The sequence below is a fragment of the Sus scrofa genome, chromosome 9, assembly GCF_054392235.1.
Source record: "Sus scrofa isolate SSC_HxYL_T2T_F1_AM1 chromosome 9, Sscrofa_HxYL_maternal_Yorkshire_Landrace_v2.0, whole genome shotgun sequence".
NCBI lineage: Eukaryota > Metazoa > Chordata > Mammalia > Artiodactyla > Suidae > Sus > Sus scrofa.
In genome coordinates, this window is record NC_139391.1 from 4693015 (window position 1) to 4715865 (window position 22851).

The following is a 22851-nucleotide window of genomic DNA, read 5'->3' on the forward strand; positions in this document are numbered from 1 at the left end:
CTGAACTCTTACAGTTTATAGTCTAACGGGGTGGATGTCAGTAAACATTTGTCAAAACAGTCTTATATACAAAAAGGGACAGTGAATGTCGAGTGCTTAGGTCACAGTAAATGCAAACTAGATGTTGCCGAGCATTAAATGTAAATATCTTGCCCCGTCTTTCTTTTAAAAATGGTGTTTCTCCTCAATCTTGACAATTGAGCGTTTAGTTCTTGATCTATTCTGACTTTTACTTTTTCTAAAAACTCTCATTATTTCATTCTCAGTGTCTACTCTAGCTCATTCAGGCTCTTATTGCATAAAAAATAGAAAAATAAACATTTTGCAGGTACTGTATAAATAACACACATATTGGATGGAAACAGACGTCTCTTTCACTAACAGATGCAGTAGTCAGAATTCTAAAACTCCTTCCGCCACGCACATCTGCCAAGATTCTCTGTCCTAATCCCTGGGCTGTTAGGTTGTGTGTAGGATGAAATGCCGTGCTAGTGACTACGCAGATGAAACTAAGATTCCCGATCAGTTGACTTTTAGTTAATCAAAGGAGATTCTATGGGTAGACCTAATACAATTATATGAACCTTTAAAAGGACACAAAGCAATTCGAATTCGAGGACTTGACAGACAGTTACTGGTTTGAAGGTGCAAGGGGCCACATTTGAAAAAATTCAGGCAACCAGCCTCCAGGAGCAGAAAGAGGGTCTCGGCTGACAGCCTGCAAAAAAGTAGGGACCTCTGACTTATTACCACAAGGAACTGAGTTCTGCCAACATTATCAATGAGTTTGGAAGTGGAGTCTTCTCTAGATCCTACAGATAAGAGCCCAGCCCAGCCATTACCTTGATTTTGGCCTTAGGATGCTCTAAGCAGAGAACCCAATGAAGCCTACTGGATTTATGACCACAGAGTCACGCTATTATGAACGAGTGTGGTTTTGTAGTACTATAAATAGAAACCAGCACAGGTTGTAGTAATCTGTTGTTCAGTGATAAAAAACTAGTGCTATTTTCCATATTTTACTCTTAACAAGAAGTTCTCTTGTGGTGCAGTGGATTGAGGATCCAGCATCGTCTCTACTGCGGCTCAGTACGACCCCTGGCCCGGGAACTTCCACATGCCATGGGCAGGGCCAAAAAAACCCCGAATAAACTAATGTTTAGAGCGTTGATGTAAGTTAATTATTATGTCAATTAGATATAGCCACAGAGTTGGCACAGGACAAAGACCTCTACGGCACTGCACGTTTATTTCTCACTCATGTGCGGGGTTCCTCTCATTTTGCCTGGTCTTAGCTGGGTACCTCTGGTGAATTCTTTCCCTCTTGCTCATGCCTCTCACTCAGCTGGACGTCACCTCCATCCTATCATTTTTTGCTTCTTCCTCACGTCCATACCCTTTTCTTGAGTTTATTACAGTTGGACCCCTCACGTTGCCTTCTCCTTCCCGCTAAGTCCGCTAAGTCCTGGACGTCTTTGCTGCATCACCCAGTCTTCAGAACAAAACACAAAATGTTGTCTTTTACATTATATCACTTGTTTCTCAGGCCGAGGGGCTCTCATGAACTCATTCTAATTAAAATATGGATGAGCTCCCGGTCCATAATGAAAATAATGACGCCTTTTGACATACTGATGGTCAGCTCACTTATGAAATTTTAATTATTATTTTTTTGTGTGAAAACACCAATGCACTAACTGGCTGGTATGCTGATGGTTAAACTGATGCAGGTAATGACACTGAGTTCCAAATCATCATTCGTGATGCCATAATTGGCTAATGTATAAGCTGACTGATTCATACTTTTTTTTTTCCCAAAGAAATGTCCAGTTAAGAATCACCAATAACTCACAAACTGCCTGCGTCTTTAGTCATCATCAAGCCCTCCAGCCTCCATTTTTTTCCCCCAAAGGTAGACATCACTTTGTCTTTCTCTCTGGAGCTCTCATTGAATGATCATGAATGAAGTAGCAGCTCTTAAGTATTGGCATTGAAGCATGGACACGTGCACAGTTTTGTCCTGTAACTGAGACTTAGTCATATCACTGAAGGCAAATGGCATAAAGAAGGGAGACTGTGTAGAAAGGTAACACCCAGATATGTGAGAGAGAGAAAACTGGACGCAGAGAACAGCACTTGGAGGAGGAGATGTAACACAGAGACCTTCACGCGTCTTGATCACGCCCTGTCATCACTCAGCATCCACCTCTCTCCCCCTGCCTACCTCTTGTAAAGAATATAGCCCTGTTGGAAAAACAGCTTGATAGTCAGTCCTGGGTTAACAAGAGAGTCTATGTAGAAACTTGGATCTCTTAATTATTTATATAAATACTGGGGAGTTCCCATTGTGGCGCAGTGGAAATGAATCCGACTAGGAACCATGAGATTGTGGGTTCGATCCCTGGCCTCGCTCAGTGGATTAAGGATCCAACGTTGCTGCAAGCTGTGGTGTAGGTTGCAGACACGGCTCGGATCTGGCATTACTGTGGCTCTGGCGTGGGCTGGCGGCTGCAGCTCCGATTAGCCTGGGAACCTCCATATGCCGCAGGTGCGGCCCTAAAAAGACAAAAAAACAAAAAAAAATTATTCTTATAAATACTCATGACCAAAAAAAAAATCATTGCTTATTTCTGAAAGTCAGTATTTTTCAAGGAATTGAAATTTTACGTGATACTCTGTTACACTGGACAGAATTCATAAAGGCAAATAGCTTTCCTCAGTGTTCTATTTATTTTCTTGCAACAAGTCTTTGAAGAAAGTGTGGTCCAAGACAGGCAGTCAACTCTATTTTCCTCTCTAGTCTCCCCATTCCATTTTCCCAGGGTTATCAGAGCCTTACCTGCGGCATCAGGAATAAAAGGGAAAGGTAATTGCTGGGTCTTGATGTAGGACCTGGTATTATTTTTGACAACTGATAACAGCATCAACTGGTGAAGTTATTTGTATAGAAAAATGGTTCCCCAGGGTCCCTCTGGCTGCAGACACTTAGGCTTCTAAAATATCGTTCTGGTCGCCTCTGAGGAAGGGGAAGTTCCCCAGAGCTGTGTCCTACAATTACACACTTTTGTTGCATCCAGAAGGCATTATTATAACCACATCTAGCAGGTGGAAGGCATGCGGTCAAATCGCCTTTGTCCTTTCTGATCCCCACCTCAGCAGAGAAGATACCATCAAAACCACCCTTGACTTTGTTTTCATTCTTAAATCCTGGAGCGAGTAAGGGCACTAAACTCAGAAGAAACGTGAAAATTTTCTGATGCCTTTCTTTGGTTTCAGATGAGATCATTCACTGAATACTCAACATACATATTCTTAAAGTAATATTTTCTCACAAGTAAGTGCAATTTTTGATAAATTCCAGTAGGCAGTGAGGGTTTGTTTGTTTTTGTCTGTCTCTTGGTCATATACAGAGGTCACCATTCTTGCCTCTAGAACAAATGGTAAAAAATTCCTTTTACTCTAAGTATGAGATAGTAAGATGAAGTAGTGGACATGGAGAACATGTCCTTCTGACCTTGACTTTCTCCAACAGTTTGTACCTGAACAGAAGGGACTACCCTCACTCTCTGGCAGGGAAAAAGATCTGAGGGACTTTGTTGTTGTTCTCAGCCTGGTCTCCTGAATCTGTCCTGGAGCTTTAGCCCAACTGCAAGCCTTTCGCATGAGTATGAGCATCATGTGGTCAAACACGCGGGTCACATTTTGGCTTCTGACATTTCAGGTTCAGTTTAGCTCTTCCTGAACTCTCTCCTCTGCTCAAAAGTCCTTCTGAAAGCCAGTAAGGTGGGAATTCATGATCAGAGTCCGTCCCAGGGGATGACTTGGGTCTGAGAATGTCCTTGAACCTGGAAACTCTTTGTATTAAGTATGAATGTAGGGGTGCCTTGATTTGGGGGAGCTACGTCGAAAGCTCAGAATGAGGTGGAAGTAGATAGAGAGCACCTGAGATAACCTACAGTTTTAAACTGCCCCCCTCATTGCAATCGGAAGTAGACTTGCCCTCTGATTTTCATGGCTCTCCTACCCTTTATGTGTAGCACCGTTCCTGGCACCATGAAACTCCTATAGTTCCATCTCCTACTCGCCTAGATTTTTTTCTCTGCTCTGATTGAGCTCTCACGAAGACATAATATATACCCTTTGAGGATATCTTAAGTCACAAGTCCCTTTCTAAGTCATCAGAAAATTTCAGTCAAAAGAATAACGATTTATTCCTTGAGACATTCACACTTTTAAAATGCAATTGGGACACACTTATAGAAGGTGACTCTCCCGCCCCCACCCAAAAACACGGAACTCCCCTCCATTCCCTCAGGCCTTGCTCACAGCAAAAGGAAGGAAGGAGCTGGAACTACCTTTCCCACTCAGGTGGACTAGTTAGCCACTGGAAGATGCCCTAACGTCACAGCTAAAGACGGGGGAGTAGGGTAAGGATGAGGATGGAGATGGGAGGAAGTGTGCCACCTATGTCCACTTCCTCTCCTCTGTTCTTAAGCAGGTACTTGTCGGGAGACATGTTTCTACAATCTTTTCTTAGCCTCTTTGCTGAAAACTCCATCTTGTCCTGCTTTACTTTACCCCATCTTCCTGCTTGAAAAACAGTCCTAGTGCTGGTCAATGACTTAAGCTTAGGAACAAAGACCTAAAGGCATAAGTTATTCATAGGGTCGGCTGAATGAGGATATAATGTGTTGGTCTAGGCACGCCCGGACGTGTGCAGATTGGCTCGCTGTTTGCACAGCATGATAGGTCCTCTAAAGAATAAGAAAAAGGAACCTCAAGTGGTTTATGAGGGGTCATTAGCAGAATATGCTTTAGCAAGGAGAAGGAGGTGCAAACATAGGCACGCCAGGTTGCTGCCCATAAGCATACAGTTTTTTGGAAGCACAGTGATGATTCTCTAGATGCTATGCATAGATAGCTGAAGCCAAGCTTCCTCAAATGCTAATGATTGTTAAGTGCCTAAAGGTCAGAGTAAAAGCTTAACCAGCTATTGTGACTTTTAGAATAATAAAAGAACTTAAACAAAACAAAACAAAACAAAACCTATATCCCGCACCTACAACCCCCTCCTCATTTGAGGTAATCCTAAAGAGCACAATAAAAGCCATTTCTTGAGGCGGTGCTCTTGGTCCCTGAGACCCCGAGTCCCCTGGTTCCCACCTTTAATTAAGATAAATGTCTTGTTTTATGTTAACTTTTCCCTTAAGTTTCACAGCACCCGTTCTTTAGCCCTCACCTGCTGAGCTGGTCTCGGCAGGTACTGCCTTGGAAAATAAGTGTCATCTACCAGTTCCTGAGAAAAAATCATGATCATTTAATGTGGGGGGTGGGTAGAAACCGATGAGTTGGTTGAGAAGATCACATTTGTCAAGGAAGAATGCATATTCTTTTAGGGAAAACTCCTGCTTCGGGGACCAGTCATATGGGTTTCCACCATTTCTGTGGATGTCTGTGAGGGGTTCATGATTAGAAATTGAATCGTCTATAAATAGACTAAACTTGGTCCATTTTGCCCAAGCTGACGTATAATTCTGATCCCTGTAATCCCTTTCCCCTCTTCCACCTTTCAAACCCTGAATATATTGTATTTTACTTAGAGACACACCTCTGCACACCAAATGTATCATTATCACAAGAAGTGATGGTAAAGCAGACAGAGATACCTATATACAGAATTTTATGTTTTAATTGCACAAAGGAGACCAAAGATCTGGGCTTCCAGAGATCCCTTGGGCAATGTGTGCTCCACTTTGACAATTGTTTTATCAAGAGGTCTGATCATGGGTGGTTGATAGGAAACTTCTTTGCTCCCCTGCCAAAAACCAGAGTTACATTCTGTGTGAGGGATTGCAGTGCTCAGAGATCAGGCTCTAACTCTCCAGGTAGCAAAAAGGCGAAGAATGCCTCTCTGGATCTGCTTGGTCTTGGCGCTGTAGATGGCAGGGTTCATCAGGGGAGGGAACAGCAAGTAGACATAACTCATGATGAGGTGGACAATCTGTGGGACCTGCTCCCCAAACCGATGGATCAGAGACAACCCAGTCACGGTGACATAGAAAACCAGGACACAGCAGATATGAGAGACGCAGGTGTTGAGGGCCTTGACCCTCTCTTCTCGGGCGGCAAGGCTCAGGACAGTCCTGAGGATCAGCACATAGGAAACAAGGATGACCAGAGAGTCCAGCACAAATATAAGAGCTACAAGCACCACTGGATACAGTCGATTGAAGGAGGTGTCCGCACAGGCCAGTTTGATGACATCCTGGTGAAGGCAGAATGCGTGGGAAAGCTCGTGGGAGTGGCAATATGGAAAAAAGTACAGGGGCAAGACTGGGGGGACGACAGAGACAAACCCCCTCATCAGAATGCCCAGCCCCATCTTCACCACTCGAGTATTGGTGAGTATGGAGGTATATCTGAGGGGGTTGCGAATGGCAATAAAACGATCACAAGCCATAGCGAGCAAAATGCCAGATTCTACAAAGGAAAGGGAGTGTATGAAGTAGGCTTGCGAGAAGCAGGCTACGTGTCCGATCTCCCTGTGGTCCAGCCAGAGGACTCCCAGCACCGAGGGCATCGTGGTCAAGGTCAGCCCCAGGTCTGTGGCTGCCAGCATGGCCAAAAAGTAGTACATGGGCTCGTGAAGACTGTGGTCTTCCTTGACGAGAAGGAGGAGGGCGCCGTTGCCTAAAAGGACAGAGAGGTAGACGAGAAAGAAGGGTATGGAAATCCAGCGGTGAGCTGCCTCCAAGTCTGGAAAACCCGTCAAGAGGAAGGAATTGAAGCTGCTGTTGGGCCACATGTGGGGTTTATCCAGAAGAAATGTTCTTTTTTCTCCGTTATAACCACAGAAATGCAGCTCTACTTTCAAGGTATCACTCCAAAGATCCTGGCTTGGAATTCTCTCTTAAAAGTAAGAATGACATCCACGTAAGGCATTGTTTATGAAAACGTATTCTCAGGACAACCTGTATTTTTTGAGTTCTTATCCACTTATTCTAGGGGCCATCTCCTACCTACTTAATCAAATACTTGGAGTTTCATTGGTCATCTGCAGAGTAACAAGCTCCCCAAGGAATTTTTGAGGCACACTGCAACTTAGAAGCCATCTGCCTCAATGATGCTGATTTCACAGAAGACTCCATCCTTGAGGGATTTCAGGGAACCCAACTCTCACCTTATCCCGATCCACTATTTGAAGTTTAATTGCCTTTACAGTGGTGATTCCTGGCACATGTTATCCTGCATAGATGTATGATTTCTCTGAATTCTCAACAAAAGTCTCCAGATCTAAGAGAAAAGGCTTAGGAGAAGCCATACGACTCCCACTGTCGCTAAGTAGGTGGATGTGAAGAATAGACACTTGGCTTCTATTCCATGGATTCGGGCCGGGAAAACATGAAGGGTTTACTAGCCTTGCCTGGACACTAAGAACTAGTCACTGCTCACAACAATGGCCCAAACTAATTGGAGCTTAGATGATCCTGGAGGCCAGCCGAGGCCCTGGCTCCTCCTAATGTCTCCTCGCATTTGAACAGTTGATCTTCTCTTATTCCCACTTAGGTTCTTTCTCTTTCCCCATTATTTTTCTGTTGGCCACCGAAACAACTTCCCAGAGCCTGATCTCTCTCCTTCCTAGGTACCCGCTTGTACTGTAGAAAACGACTTCCTGGCCTCCTTGGCATCCAGCCGCAGGCTTCTGAGTGTGTCTTAACCAACACTCAGTGAGGGCTCGCTTGCTGTTTGAGCAGAGCCTTGTCCGTTAACGGAGAAGGACTTAGGTCCTCGAAGAGGCCTTTGACATCTCTTCTGCCATAGACAAAGGGCTTCTTGTTTTAGTGCCTTGCTCAAACCTCCTAAAATACGGAACGTATGTTTAGGCATAACATGTAGTCCCATTGTGGCTCAGGGGAAACAAAGCCAACTAGTATCCATGGGGATACGGGTTCAATCCCAGTGGGTTAAGGATTCAGCGTTGCTGTGAGCTGTGGCGTAGGTCACAGATGCTGCTCACTGCTCGGATCTGGCATTGCCATGGCTGTGGCTGCAGCTCCGATTTGACCCCTCGCCTGGAAATTTACATATGCTACAGGTGCGGCCCTAAAAAAAGCAAAAAAAAAAAAAAAAAAAAAAGGTATGTATACATCAATCATACATATATACAGGTATACATACATACCTCTATGTACATATGTACATCAGTGCATGTGCATATATATACACACACGCGTACATATATTCATTAATTTCCTCAATATTTTTTGAACACCCACTATTTGAGAGGCATAACATTTTAAGCATGGGAAGTAAATGGTAAAAAGACAAAGTCCTCAATCTTACAAACAATAAATTAAGTTTAAAAATAAGAAAATGTTATGTTCCTACAATTTTAAAATAAAACATTGAGCTGGCATTGCAATCAGAGTGGTTTGGGTGATCTGAGACTGCATCTCTGAAGACGTGACGTTTGAGCTGCGACCTGAGTCACAGGGAAGAGCAGGACAGGTGGGATTTGGAGGAGGATTCGTCCACGGAGAGGGCAAATTAGCATGCCTGGAGCTTGGTGAGCAAATAGAAGAGAGACAGCGGTAATATCAGAAACCCAGGCAGTGGTGAGCTTTCCTAGAGCCTCAAAGACAGCAATAGGAGTTTTGTTTTAGCTACAGCAGCAATGAGAAGACACTGAAGAGTCCTAAAAAATCTCAGTGGAGGAGGGGCAATGGCATAGTCTGATTTGCATTTGAAATTTTCACTCGGACTGTTAGGTGAAGAATGGATAATCAAGAAAAAAATAAAGGGAAGGAGAAAGCTATGAAATAATTCAAATAAGGGGAGATGATGACTTTGATAAAGAGAGCAGCAATGGAAATGGAAAAAAATACTTAAACAGGTAAGGAAGCGTTTTTCAGGTCCTGTAAAGATACTGACATGTTGGAAATGAGAATGAGGGAAAGATGAAATGAGACTGACTCTAGATTTCTAGCTGGAACTAATGGGAGAATGGTGAAGTCTTGTACTCAAAAGGGGTAGTCTGAGACAAGTATATATTTTCCTGTGAAAACAATCAGGAGTCATCTGTAAATATTACTGAATTAGAACCAGTGGATGTTCTGCTCTTTTCCTGTCACATACTAGAACGGTTTTTTCAAGCTTTTTTTTTTTCTTTCAAATTAAAACATGTTCTTATTCAAACCTGCTTTTTGGAAGGTATTTTGCCAATGTAAGCCACCACCTTAAGAGATTCCCAAAGAAAACCATCCTCTTACCTTGTACCTGTACAGGTGAGATCTATTGCAAGTTTCCAGCAGGGAAGAGGTGCCAGACAACTGGGTGAAGCTGTAATTCGGCACTTTTGACTTGACCCCAAGGGATGGAAAATTGACCGAATCACTTCTTGTTCTCCCTCCTCTGTCCCCAGGAATGAGAAACAAACCAACATTTAGTGCCGACTGAAAATATAAGTGATGTGTAGTCTTCAGTCCCTTTTGTAAAGATAACCCCGCATAGCTGCCCCTCCGTTGTGTTCTCAGTACAGCTCCATTCCCCTTTTTTCTCTGCCCCTTCAGCAATGATATCCTTTAATCCAATAGTTTCTGGCCATGTTGTAAGACTCCCCTTTTGTACAAGAATATGTAGCACAAGTAATGAATCAGTCCAGACAAATCTATGCAACGTGGAAGGATCACGTCTGCTCTGCTAATAACCTTCAAATCAGTTCCCTCTTCTCTAGTCCCAAGAATTTCATGCAGATTCTTAGTGTACTTCATGCTGTAGGAAATTCATATGTCTTCAACTGGGAGCTTCTCTAGGTTTATGAAAAGGAAGATCATGAAGGAAGAGACAAAAGGTGAGGAGAGAACATGAGGAAGGAAAGAGGTTCCGAAGGTGGAGGGTAGAACCAGGAGACTAGTCGATGCCCAAATTGAGGAAACCTAATGCCATTCACACCCATAACCCTGTCTGCAGCACTTAAAAATCTGGTAAATAAGAGGTGCCCCTGTATTCATCCCCTAGAAAGAATAAAAGACGATTGAAGAGGTCAGCCATATTTATGTCATGGGGTGTGGCACGTCTTAGATACTCTTGCCAAAATCCTTTCCAAGTGCTACAATTTCAGACTAAGATCTGTTCACTTCTTGAGAAGTGTTGGCTATGCAGACACTGCCCTTCTTCCCCTTATCTTTCTGGCCAGCTTAGAGAGGCGTTACAGCAGTGGAAATGAAAACAAAAACAAACAAAACCAAAAAAAGAAAGAAAAAAACCCCAAAACTTAAACAGGTAAGGATGCATTTTTCAGGTCCTATCAAGACACTGATATGTTGGAAATGAGAATGAGGGAAAGATGAAATGGGACTCACTCTAGATTTCTATCTTGGACTAATGAGAGCATAAAGTCCTTTGCTCAAAAGGGGTCGTCTGAGACAGGCATCAGTAGAGGAGACGTAGTGCCCTCTTTCGGAATCTCCTGGGTGTTTCCCACCCACACGTACCGCAGCTCGTTAGGGACGAGGACCAAGGTTTTGGGGTCCAGCCTAAAGACTCAGATATTATGACTGCTTCTCAAATCTGCTAAGAGAGCCAGCCAGTGAGGTTATTAATAAAGAAACATCTCCCTAGAGTTCTTCCTTTTCCAGCCAGTTGGGATCTTAAGAAATATCTTCTCTGTCTTAACCTTCCTGTGAAGGAAATGAGACACTTAATTAATCTCCCCAGGGTCTTAGGACATTTTCTCCAAATAATATATGAAGCTTATAGAGCCTCAGGGGACAGCCTTGTGTGTGAGGAGCTGGAAAGCTCGTCCTTATGGCCCCAGCAGACCCTGGGGTCACCTGTGGGAAGGTATTTATCCTCTATGTCTACCTTAAACATTATTTTTTTTCCTAGTTGTTCTCAGGAGGAAACTCAAGCCTCTTCTTGGCCTCTCTTTTGAATGCTAATTATGTTTTCTGCTTGGTTTATCCCAAAGCTAGCTTGGAAAGTGGGACTAAAGTCAATATGGTGAAAGCTTCTCCCAGAACCCATCATAAACCCACAGTCTGCAATACCCACCATTCCTTTGTTGTTTATCCTGCCAGAATTGTTCTCTTTTCCTAGAAATGCAGGGAACATGATCATAACACAGTATTTCAGCGGAGCACACCCCTCCCTTCAATCCTAGGGATGTTTGTTGTTCCCTCCTCCTCTTACAGAGACCATCCTGCCTCTTACCAGTTTTAGAGGAAAATAAACATGTATCACCGGAAGAGCAAATTTCCTATCCCTGAAGAAATGTTTTGGTTCTTATCAGGCTTTGTTAGGATTAAAGTAATGTTTATTGTAGGCCTGAGACTCAGCTAAATCTTGCTAGAATCATCAACTAGCTGTTATGGGCTAAACTGTGCCAACTCCCTAAAGTCCTACCCCTCAGCATCTCAGAATGTAACTATATTTGGAGAAACCACTTTGAGGAGGTGATTAAGTTAAAGGGAAGTTGTTAGAATGGGCTGTATCCAATCTCACTAGTGTTCTTATAAGAAGAGGAAACTTAGGCACACAGAAAGATACTAGTCAAGGAGTTCCCATTGTGGCTCAGTGGTTAATGAATCTGACTAGCAACCATGAGGTTGCGGGTTCGATCCCTGGTCTTGCTCAGTGGGTTAAGGATCCGGCGTTGCCGTGAGCCGTGGTGTAGGTTGCGGACGCGGCTTGGGTCCCGTGTTGCTATGGCTCTGTCGTAGTCTGGTGGCTGCAACTCCGATTAGACCCCTAGCCTGGAAACCTCCATATGCCAAGGGAGTGGCCCAAAAAATGGCAAAAAGACAAAAAAAAAATAAAAGATATCAATCAATATACACAAAACAAACAAACACCTGTAGACACAGGGAGACAGCTGCCATCTGCAGGTCCAGGAGAGGGGCTTCGAAGAAACCAACACTGTTGCCACCTTAAACCTGAGTTTTCAGCTTCCAGAACTTTGAGAAAATAAATGTCTGTTGTTTGAGCCATACCGTCTGTGATACTTTGTTAAGGCAGCCCCAGAAAAGTAATACTCTAGCAATGCAACATGAACAAGTTACATAACCTTTTAAATACTGAATGTGTATTTAGGCATAAACTTAATTTAAAAATATGCAGGAGTAGATGCTAAAAACTACAACATCAAGGAGTTCCTGCTGTGGTACAGCAGGATTGGCGGCATCTCTGGAGCACTGGGATGCGGGTTCAACCCCTGGCTGGGCACGGTGGATTAAGGATCCAGCGTTGCTGCAGCTGTGTCCTCGAACCTGATCCCTGGACAGGGAACTCCACATGCTGTGGGGTGGTCAAAAAAGAAAAAAAAATTACAAAGTCATGATGAACAATAAAAAGAAGATCTACCAGAACTGGAGACACATGCTGCGCTCATGGATCAGAAGACTCAATATAGAAAGATGTTAATTTTCCTAGAATAGAACTATAGGTTTCATGCAGTTCCTAGTAAAATTCCAGCAAACCTTTAAAAGACGTAGCTTGTTCTAAAATTTATATGGGGAAAAAGGAAACCCTTGTACACTGTTGGTGGGAATATAAATTGGGGCAGCCATTGTAGAAAACAGTACGGAGCATCCTCAAAAAATTAAAAATAGAGCTTCCTTGTAAAATTAAAAATGATCTAGCAGTCCCACTCTTAGGTATATATCCTAAGAAAATGAAAACACTAATTCAAAAAATATACACACACACACTACAGTGTTCATAGCAGCATTATTTATTACAGAGATATGAAAGGAACCTGTACTCAATAACAGATAATTGGAAAAAATGATGAATTATATGAAATCAAATATTAATTTAATTCCCTGTCTCAGCTCAGTGGAAACAAATCTGACTAGTATCCGTGAGGACGCAGGTTTGATCTCTGGCCTTGCTCAGTGGGTTAAGGATCTGGCATTGCTGTGAGCTGTGGCGTAGGCCAGTGGCTTCAGCTCTGATTTGACCCCCAGCCTGGAAACTTCCATATGCCGCGGGTGCGGTCCTAAAAAAGACAGAAAAAATTATATTACCGTATTACTCAGGCCATAAAAAGATTAAAATTTTGGAATTTCCAGTGACATGCATGGACCCAAAGGGTTATTATGCTTAGTGGAGTCAGACAGAGAAAGACAAATACTGTGTATTTTTACTTATATGTGAAATCAAATAAATAAAACAAAGGAATGAATGTTACAGAACAAAAACAGACGTAGATACAGAGAACAAACTAGTTCTTACTAGGTGGGGGGGGCATCGAGGGACAAGATATGCAAGGGAGATTAGAGGTACAAACTGCTAAGTATAAAATAAATAAGACATAAAGATGTAATATACAACACAGGGAATGTAGCCAGTGCTTTACAATAATTTTAAATGGAGTATAATCTATAGAAATATTGAATCCCTAGGTTGTACATCTGAAACTAGAATATAAAGCAACTATGCGTGAACTTAAAAAAATGTTCATTGAGTTAGACCTTTATGAGTCATTCACATTTCTTTATGTAAATTAACTTCAATAATATTTTTTTACTAAAAAACATGTTCGTTGAAGCTTTTCCTGATTGTCAGTTTAGGCGTATCTAAAAATACATTTTCTCAGTTCTGCTTTCTTTTTCATTGTATCAATAATTAAATAATTACAGGAAAGATTATTGGTAATTAATTTAAATTGAATCTCTAATTTGCTTAACTAAAAAAGGACTACCTCTGTGTGTTTATGTCTATATGCTCTATACATAGGTCTGTGGCTAAAATCTAATGTAGCAGATTAGCTGTTTGGCTCAAAAAGCTGTTTGGCTCAATAGAATGGTGTTTGTGAGAGAGTTGTTTTAAGAGGGAAATGAGGAGTTCCCTTCGTGGCTCAGTGGTTAACAAACCTGACTAGTATCCATGAGGACTCAGGTTGGATCCCTGGCCTTGCTCAGTGGGTTAAGGATCCAGCATGGCCATGAGCTGTGGTGTAGGTCACAGACATGGCTCGGATCCTGTGTGGCTGTGGCTGTGGCTGTGGTGTAGGCTGGCGGCTACTGCTCCGATTCGACCCCTAGCCTGGGAACCTCCATATGCCTTGGGTGTGGCCCTAAAAAGAAAAAAGACAAAAAAAAAAAAAAAGGAAATGAAAATTACTCTCCATCAATCAGACACATTGTAACAAATTGCCTGTGATATCATCCACCGCCAGTAGCAGCAGTCAGGGAATATGAGGTTGATTCTATGATTTAATCACTTGGACAGCTATGTGCCATTAAATGGTGAAAGATGGAGTCTATTTCTCAAACAATTCACTGTTCAGTAGGGAAGCAGACTAATTCCAAATGAGTAAGTGTGACTGATCCTGACAGGTGTAATAGCTGGGTACTTCTTACAGGTTGCGGACTCTTCTAAGTGATTTATATTTAAACGTCACAACAGCTTTCTGGGGTGTGAATCATCATGGCATGTATTTTGGCAACAATAAGGAACACAAAGTTCAGGGAGGTTAGACAGCTGGCCCAACGTGACATAGCAAAGCCACGGTCACGGCGTAAACAAGGTACTGGGGACCCAGCGTCAGTGCGCCCCATCTCATGTCCACTGGGCTGCCATTTCTCTGGGGGAGGATGGGAGGACCCCTGGCCTGCTGACAGCTGTCCCCCATGTCTTACTTATGACTCGACTCCAAGTGTGCCCAACCTTCCCTGTCTCCTTGTAGAGAAGCCAGGAAAAGAGGACACAGACAGAGGGAGGAGGGGAAGCTTGGGACTGGAAAGAGAAGCTCTCTTCCATAAGACAGGGCTCTGGGATCCCACTGGCTGCAGCCAGACATCAAAACTCGGGAAGAGAGGGTGGGGGGTGAGGGCGTTTACTTCACCGAAACCAACACCCTGCTCTCTAATGTGCACACACTCCTCACTTTACGGACAGAGTATGAGAGTTCTCATAGACGGCTGGGCAAAAGTGCTCCCTGAAAAACGCCATTTCAGAGTTCCCTGGCGGCTCAGTGGGTTAAGGATCCAGTATTGTCACTGCTGTCATGTGGGTTTGATGCTGGCCCTGGAACTTCCACGGGTCATGATGGGTGCCGCCAAACCTCTATTTCGTTAAAGATCCATAACTAGCCTACTCATTTTTCCCCCTGCGATGATAGATATAAGTGACTAATCACTCTCCTGGCAACAGGACTTAAGTAAAAGCTGGGACAGAGCCCTTGGGGACTGCTGTTCAAAGCCCCAGATCTCCAAAGCCAAGGGCGCAAATAAGGATGAAGAAGAGGAAAGAATAGAGGCATAAAAGGAAGGAGGGAGAGGGAGGACAGAGAGGGAGGACAAGGAGCTGCTGAAATCCAGAATGCGCCCCTAGAAGGCTTCTAAAGTGAATGTTCCCACCAGCCAGCATTGCGTGGAGATGATGCCAAGAAGGCATTTTGACTAAATCCTTGATGAGGCTAAGAGCTCTCTATTGCGTGACTATGGCCCTGAAGAAGGGGAAAGAACCAAAATTCAGGTCAGTGAAGGGACCTACAGCATCTTTCCGCTGAGGTCTCACTGCAGGCAGGAGGGTAGAGAGGGCAGAAAATGAGGATCGTGTTTCTCCGCAAGGAAACGCGGTACTCTTCCATGTCAAGAAGATGTGGAGCGTGGGCATGGGGCCCTAAGACTGTCCAGCATCCCCAAAACCTGGCTTCTTGAAGCTTTACCTCCTCAGATGTGTAACAAAGTCAAAGATAGATTCTGGAACACATGAGGCAAAGGAGAGTTTATGGGAGCAAACCAGGTGATGAGTGTAGACTCAGAGATCAATTACCCGTTTCTCCTCCTTGCTCTCCTCAAGCTGAACATTCAGCCTCGCTGGCTCCCACTCTAACCCTGTGAATTCCTGCATGGCTTTTTCTTTTTCCCTGGAGGTTCAGATACGCTCAAAAGATAGGCTCTCTTCCAAAAGTGTGAGGAGGGGTAGCTCCGTAATCATCAGAGACTGAAATACTTGGTGGAGAGAAGTCACTATTTGACTGTCGGCCAGGACTGATAAGCCCCATTAAATTAAAATGAATCTTGGATGGAGCCTGGGATGTATGTGCATTTAGATCAAGGGCAGTGATTTACATAGTTGTGTATCTTCAGCATCTGCAAAAGTACACAGCGTGCAAAACTTATTCAATACCACCTGAGTTGAAAATAGGGAGGGATTCTTCTTTCTATATCCTTTAGAACAACCCTCGAGGCATTCCCAGGTGCAGAGCAAGCAGCTGTGTCTTGAATCAATCAACCACTGGGTAGGGTGTGCCAGTCAACACATATGCTTTGATGATTTGAGAATCTGCTCAAAATCAGAAATTAATTGGCTGCCTGTTCTGGAGGATACCTTAAAATTTGAATGTTACAGTGCCTTCTCACTTTTTAAAAACCAAGATTTCTTTCAAAGTATGTGAGATGTGCAGTCCACACCAACCATAATAGAAAGCAGCCCCATTTTTCTCTGGCTGATGCCACCAGTGCACCCGCTTTTTTTAACTCCCAGAGATTGACTGCCTGTACCGGAGGATACCTTAAAATTTGAATGTTACAATGTCTTCTCACATTTTAAAAACTTCATCAGACTCCATAGCTTTTAAAAAATATTCTGCTGAACTTGCCTAAATAACTAATTTGTATCTTTGCATCTCCAAACAGGTAACTTGCCAACACGAATGTGTCTTGTGCTGTTAAAAACTACTGCTTTCCAGTGTCTATCATAAAATCTACCTTTTACAGCTAATTTTTGCATCTATATGCTAAAATGATGAATTCTTTGAGGCACAGCAGCCCCATAGCTAAGGCATTACGATGCTGGGCAACGTGGGTTGGTTTTCAGGTCTATGTGTTTGGGAGATGAACACATAATTAACGCATTACTTTTGCAGCTTCCCCAAAGTCTCCAGCGTGTCAACTGATTCCCTCCAGGAATACTGAATGTTAGTCATTCCCACAAATCAAATAAGTCTGCCTTATTTTATTTGTTGGCTTTTTAATCTATGTATTATTTGTTTGCGTGTCTTACCATGGGATGTCCATGCTTGCCCCTCTAATGTTGTGTAGAACTAATTTTTTCCTGATCTTTTAGGTCTCACACACTCTGGGGATTTTCCGTCGACCCTTGATGTCACCAGTCAAGATGAGCCCCATGAAGAATGCCCTGTAAGTTGCAAGGCTCTTATGGCCTTATTCAGATACACTGATTTGTTGTTGTTGTTGATTTTGTCTTTAGCTTTGGGCTCTGTGATCTATAAGGGCATCCACCAGGTCTATTCTGCACACACTGTTCCATCCCTAGTATTTTGTCCAAAGCCTTATCTATATAATCAACCCTGAATGATATGTAGATTTTTCTTTATACATTTTATTCTGCCATACCTTGGAATTGCCAGGGAATGACTGAATTACCTTCCTTGCTGTCACTGGAAGTCAAGACTGATAAATATCTTGTGAGCTGGTAGCACCGTCGAGGGCAACTTCTCTAGGACTCGAGTTTCTATTGCCTTATCTGAAGGAACTTGCTTCCTCTCTGCAAAGCTCACCATGTGGCTCAACAGCTCTGCTTCCCCCTTTCTGCTCACTGGCTTCCCGGGTCTGGAGAAGGCCCACCGCTGGCTCTCCATCCCGGTATTGGTGGTTTACGTCTCCATACTTCTTGGTAATGGCGCCCTTCTCTTTCTCATCAGGGCCGATCATAACCTCCATGAGCCCGTGTACTCTTTCTTGGCTATGCTGGCAGCCACTGACCTTGGAGTGACCCTGACCACGATGCCCACGGTTCTGGGTGTGCTGTGGTTGAATCACAGAGAGATTGGCCACAGGGCCTGCTTCTCTCAGGCCTACTTTATTCACACGCTTTCTGTCGTGGAGTCTGGTGTTTTGCTCGCCATGGCCTATGACCGTTTCATTGCCATCTGCAACCCCCAGAGATATGCTTCCATCCTCACCAACACCAGGGTCCTAAGGATTGGGGTGGGGGTCTTGACAAGGGCTGGTCTGTCAGTTATGCCGGTAATCCTTCGCCTTCCCTGGTTTCCCTCCTGTCGATCCCATGTCCTCTCCCATGCTTTCTGTCTGCACCAAGATGTCATCAAGGTAGCCTGTGCCAACGTCTCTACCCAGTGGTGGCTGTATTTGCAGTGGTCTCAGTGCACGTTCTCATCGTCTTCTTCTCCTACATTGTCATCCTCAAGACTGTCACGGGCATCGCTTCTGGAGAAGGAAGGGCCAAGGCCCTCGACACGTGCGTCTCCCACACCTGCTGCATCCTGGTTTTCTACATCACTGTGGTGGGGCTGACCTTTATCCACAGGTTTGGAAGGCACGCGCCTCATGTGGTGCACATCACCATGAGCTATGTCTGCTTCCTTTTCCCCCCTTTTATGAACCCTGTCATCTACAGCATTAAAACCAAGCAGATCCAGAGCGGCATGATTCGCTTCTTCTCTCTGCCTCATTCTAGAGCACTGCATTCTTTGACACACTGCCCTCTGAAGCATCAGGTGGGGAACCCAGACAGACTGACAGCTTTGTTGGTGGCAGCAACTAAAGAAAGCTGGATTAATGGAAACCAACCTCTCTGCTGTTTAGATCCTCGTACCCGGCCCATTTGTTTTGTTGCATTGTGTGTTAGTAGCATATACACAATATTAAGCATATGTCTCAAGGGCCCAGCTGATGTTTGTGCTTTTCCCAGGTAACTCGCCCTGTCTGGTGAGCCTATGGCACCTGATAGATGATTCTTGGATGTGCGATATGGGTCCCTAGTATTTAAGTCAAAGCTCATTATTTTTCAATATGTTCTGTATGTATCAGCTTTGATTGTACCTAGCAATAACACACTCTGGACCTCAGGCATGTATCTAGGTTTTTTCTTCTTTTCTTTTCTTTTAGCTTCTACAGAGCTAATGACTATTTCCAGAAAATTGCACTAACTGAAGCAATGAGCTTTTTATTCTGTCCTCAGTTCAATGACAACTCTAGGAAAAGTATGTATATCTAAGTCTTTTCAGTAAAAATTGGATGAACATTTATTAATATTATCATTGTTAATATATGTAAATGCATAAATAATAAAACAGATATGATTACATCTACTTATTATTAACAACAATAATAATAAACAGAAACTCAATTTCTCATCCAGAGAACCCCTGCCTTGATGAGTTAGTCTTAGGACTGCTGAACTGAGATAACGGATTTTCAGATGGAAAAGCGGTATTAAAGTTCCAGTTGGGAGCGCGTTGCAGATGCGACTGGACAGGTGTCCCTGGAACGCACAAAATACCAGAGTGGATGTAGAGGTGGCCATGTGTGTGGGGTGGAGAGAAAGAGAGAGGATGGAGGTAATGCTTGTGACTAGAAGGAAAAATGATCCAGCTCCAGATATCGGCCCAAGTTGATCTTGTTCACAGTCGAGGCATAAAGGGAGGGCGTTCCTGGTCCTGTGACCAGCTGAAGAGCCAGGACCCGTGACTCAAGCGGCAGGCTTTAAAGTGAACCAGAAACGCATGATTTTGAACAGAAGATAGAGGGTGACATGATAGGATTACCCAAGGGCATTGGAGGAACGGAAGAGACCACCAGTTGACCAGAAGGCTGGACCTGGGCAATCAGAGGTTTCTGCTTCTCGTACTTGGAAGCTGCATTCCTCCTGCCGTCCCCACACTAGGAGCTGCGTAAGGACGTAGGCCTGCGATAGCGATAGATGGTTGAGACTGTCCAGGTGGAATATGGCACTCAATCCAGTTAAGATTAGCCCTTAAGATCCTGGCAGATAGGTGCTGAGATCTACCCGTCTTGCAGCCACCCAGGACAAGCTCGCATGTAAGTTCCCGTGTCTACTAAACCTGCCACTTCCCGATCTGCAGTGCTTTGCCTTTTCTTCTGTCTCTCCCGCCCTTTGGGTGTGATGGCCAGTTTCAGAGTTTACCTGGGAACCTCCTGAGGTTGCGACCAACAAAGGGGCCACCCAAAGACTAGTCCCTTCATTCACATGGACAGACGCTGTCTCTGGGTTTTGTCAGCTGGCATTCACGGGGGTCTCTGACGCCTGTGCCTATTCTCGGTCCCAGAAAGGTCAAGAATTTCCCAGAACTTCTAGGACTTATAAGTAACAAGCATGAAACAAGATCTGTGGCCCCTTCCAGGCTAGCAGATAATCTTAAATGGATCAGCCCAAGGGACTATTTGATTTTTTTGCTTATTTATTTGTTTATCTTTGATCATCTCAGCTGTGTGTCTGCCTGTAATTATGTGTCATATTTGTGTTTCTTCTTTCCTAGCTTCTGGACTGTGTACTTTAGGAGAAGTATGATAACATAGGACTTATTTCCTCCTGTATTATGGGAACTGCTCCATGGATCATCTTTAAGAAAACACAGCTCTTTTCATAGAGACAGCTGTTTTAAAGTAGGAGCAGAGGGGCTAGGGTGTGGAGATTTCTTGATAAATCACTTTACTGTTCTTCTCTGATTCTTACATTCACATATATTTCAGTGTAGAGACAAAGTCCTCCACAAAAGCTGGAGCCAAAAGACTCTCCTGCCAACCTTTTCTTTCCTGCTTCTCTGTGATGCTTACAATTAATTGATTCCAGTGTACATATAAGACACCTGGAGATCTGAACTATCAATGCTCAGTTTTTGCACAGTAACATGAATGAAAATGAAGAAATAAGTAAGCTCCTGGTCCAGAGGAAAAGTTGTATTCTAAATCTTGATGAGAGGGAGCCAATTAGAAAGTCTGTACATTTCTGTGTGATCAGAGCCTGAAGAGGAAATTAATGCAGATTGGAACCATACATGAAGGGAACGTGGCGTGTCTTCGTCAAGTGTGCCGAGCATAGTGGTCTGAAGGGCAAGCTACGTGCGAACAGTTAGGTGGGAAAGAGAGAGAAGAAAGAGAAGAAAAGAAGAGAAAAAGATACGTACCAGGGGCAGAGGAAGGCCTGGGCTGCAGAAAAGGCTTTCTCAGCAGGTGGTAGGGTAGGTGTCAACCACCTGTCAGATGAGGGGGACTTCTGGGCCAGGGAAGACCCCGTTTTTACTGGTGTCGGGTGGTTACAGATTCAGTAGAGGAGGATGAGAGGGTAACACCCCCAGGGTTCAACAAGCTTTGTGCAGCCCACCCAGAGCAATGTATCTCCTTAAAATTGATGAAATCTGGTCCCTTGGTTCTGTCTAGACGTAGATGGACTTCTGACCTCTGCACACGCCTTTGCCCTTGAGAAGGAGAAGAACCTCATAGAATCCCTGGAATCTGGGGTCATATGGACCCAAGGCACACCTGCAACCATGGGGCTACGGCCAGCGCTCTGGGGGCAGTTTACAGGCTGCACGATGTGTCATGTCCTGACAGGCCAGGAGGTTGGCGTGTCTTTCTGTCTGGAGTACTTGTCACTTGAAACTCCCCTTCCACATTTAGCTCTTGCCTTCCCCCGAGGGGCTCTGAAACCCACTCCAAGCACAATGCTTTGAATAGAGTAGGACCTTAATCAAATGTTCTTTATTAAATAAAATAGTGCACTAAGAGTGGATGACATTCCTGAGTCCTTCTCTTGTTTCTGCATCTCCCTGTGTATCTCCGGATGCCTCTGTCACTCTGGGGCAGGGGTCCCCTCTAAGCTGTGTGTCCATCCGCTGTGTGACAGGAAAGTCTCCAAAGGGAATAACCAAAGCCCCTTGCGTCTGGGGTCTGCCTGTCCTTTCCTGAGCGTGTGTGTATTCTGAGTATACTGAAGCCAAGCTTTCCTACGTTTCCATCGGTGAATTTAATTTAATATAGTTCTGTGAAAGGGGGATGTTTAGTGAATGATTTTCAATGACTGTGGTCTGCACGGTTTCCTACGAGCTGCCGGCTGCCCATGGACAGAACAAGAGGTACAGAACCGTGGACTCCAGGGGGCGGCTCACGCTACTGCTGGCTGCTTTTCCTCCTTGTCCCAGCTGCCCACCCAGCAGGGAGCAAATCAGAGACCCTCCAAGAACCAAGAATGTCTTTAATAACGCTGGCAATACCCTTGATTTCGAGTGGAGGTGAACTGAGCGCCACATGTTTTATTTTTTGTCTGATGAGGTATTCTGTAGACATTTAGACCAACAGAGCCATCCACTGGGCCAGACCTCAACTGTGTCCCACGTCTCAGAAGCATCTACTGAACCTGAGGACCAGAGGTCACCCAGCAACAGCTCCAGTGCCTTGAGAGCTGTGTCATAGCTTGTTATTGGTGTTGGGTTGCTATAGAAACCATAGGATTAGAGCACACGGTGACGCCCAAGACAGAACAATGCCAGGCTGCTTCCAGCCTGGTCATGTCACCAAGGTCACCTTCACCTCCTCCCAAGAGGTAAGCATGTGCTAGAAAATACGGTAAAGACATGCCTTTAGATAAAGAATAACAACCCAATGAATTCTGACTTTCCAGTCAGCCGCCAGCTTTTTCTGTGATCACAGGAGTGGGTATAGGTTTACTCTCCTAAAAATGTCCTTCCCAAGCCCACTCATGAATTAACACATTAGCGAGATACCCATGTCACCTGGTGCCCTGACAGGGCTCTGGGTGTGACTGCGACTCCTGGCCTCACGCCTTTTCAAGGGTACTGAGACCCTGGAGAGACTCAATATTGACACAAAGAAGACATGATTTCATGCATCACAACCTTATACATTTAAATCATATTGTGCAGTTTTTAAAAAGTCTGCAGCAGTAACCTTTGAGGGCAGGCAGGGGTTATGGTCCAGGCACCACCTCCACTTCCATCAATATTCTCTAGCACATCAAAGATGCTCAAGGAGTTCCCGTTGTGGCGCAGTGGTTAGCGAATCCGACTAGGAACCATGAGGTTGCGGGTTCGATCCCTGG

General features: G+C 44.2%; 2 protein-coding genes across 2 annotated transcripts; one reads left to right on the plus strand and one right to left on the minus strand.

The window, feature by feature from the left end:
• Positions 1 to 5866: 5866 nt before the first annotated feature.
• On the minus strand, positions 5867 to 6805 carry LOC100622230 (olfactory receptor 51B5-like). The gene has a single exon (XM_003360630.2). The coding sequence runs from the start codon at positions 6803 to 6805 to the stop codon at positions 5867 to 5869; it is 939 nt and encodes a 312-aa protein (XP_003360678.2).
• Positions 6806 to 17531: 10726 nt separating this feature from the next.
• LOC110255364 (olfactory receptor 51B6-like) lies at positions 17532 to 22028 on the plus strand. The gene is given in 3 exon segments (XM_021062366.2): positions 17532 to 18099; positions 18102 to 18490; positions 21840 to 22028. Coding segments are annotated over 3 exon segments (1146 nt in total).
• Positions 22029 to 22851: the final 823 nt, after the last annotated feature.

What these genes read in the sequence shown, in the direction of transcription:
- LOC100622230 (XM_003360630.2), bottom strand. Translation starts at nt 6,805, where the DNA reads ATGTGGCCCAACAGCAGCTTCAATTCCTTCCTCTTGACGGGTTTTCCA.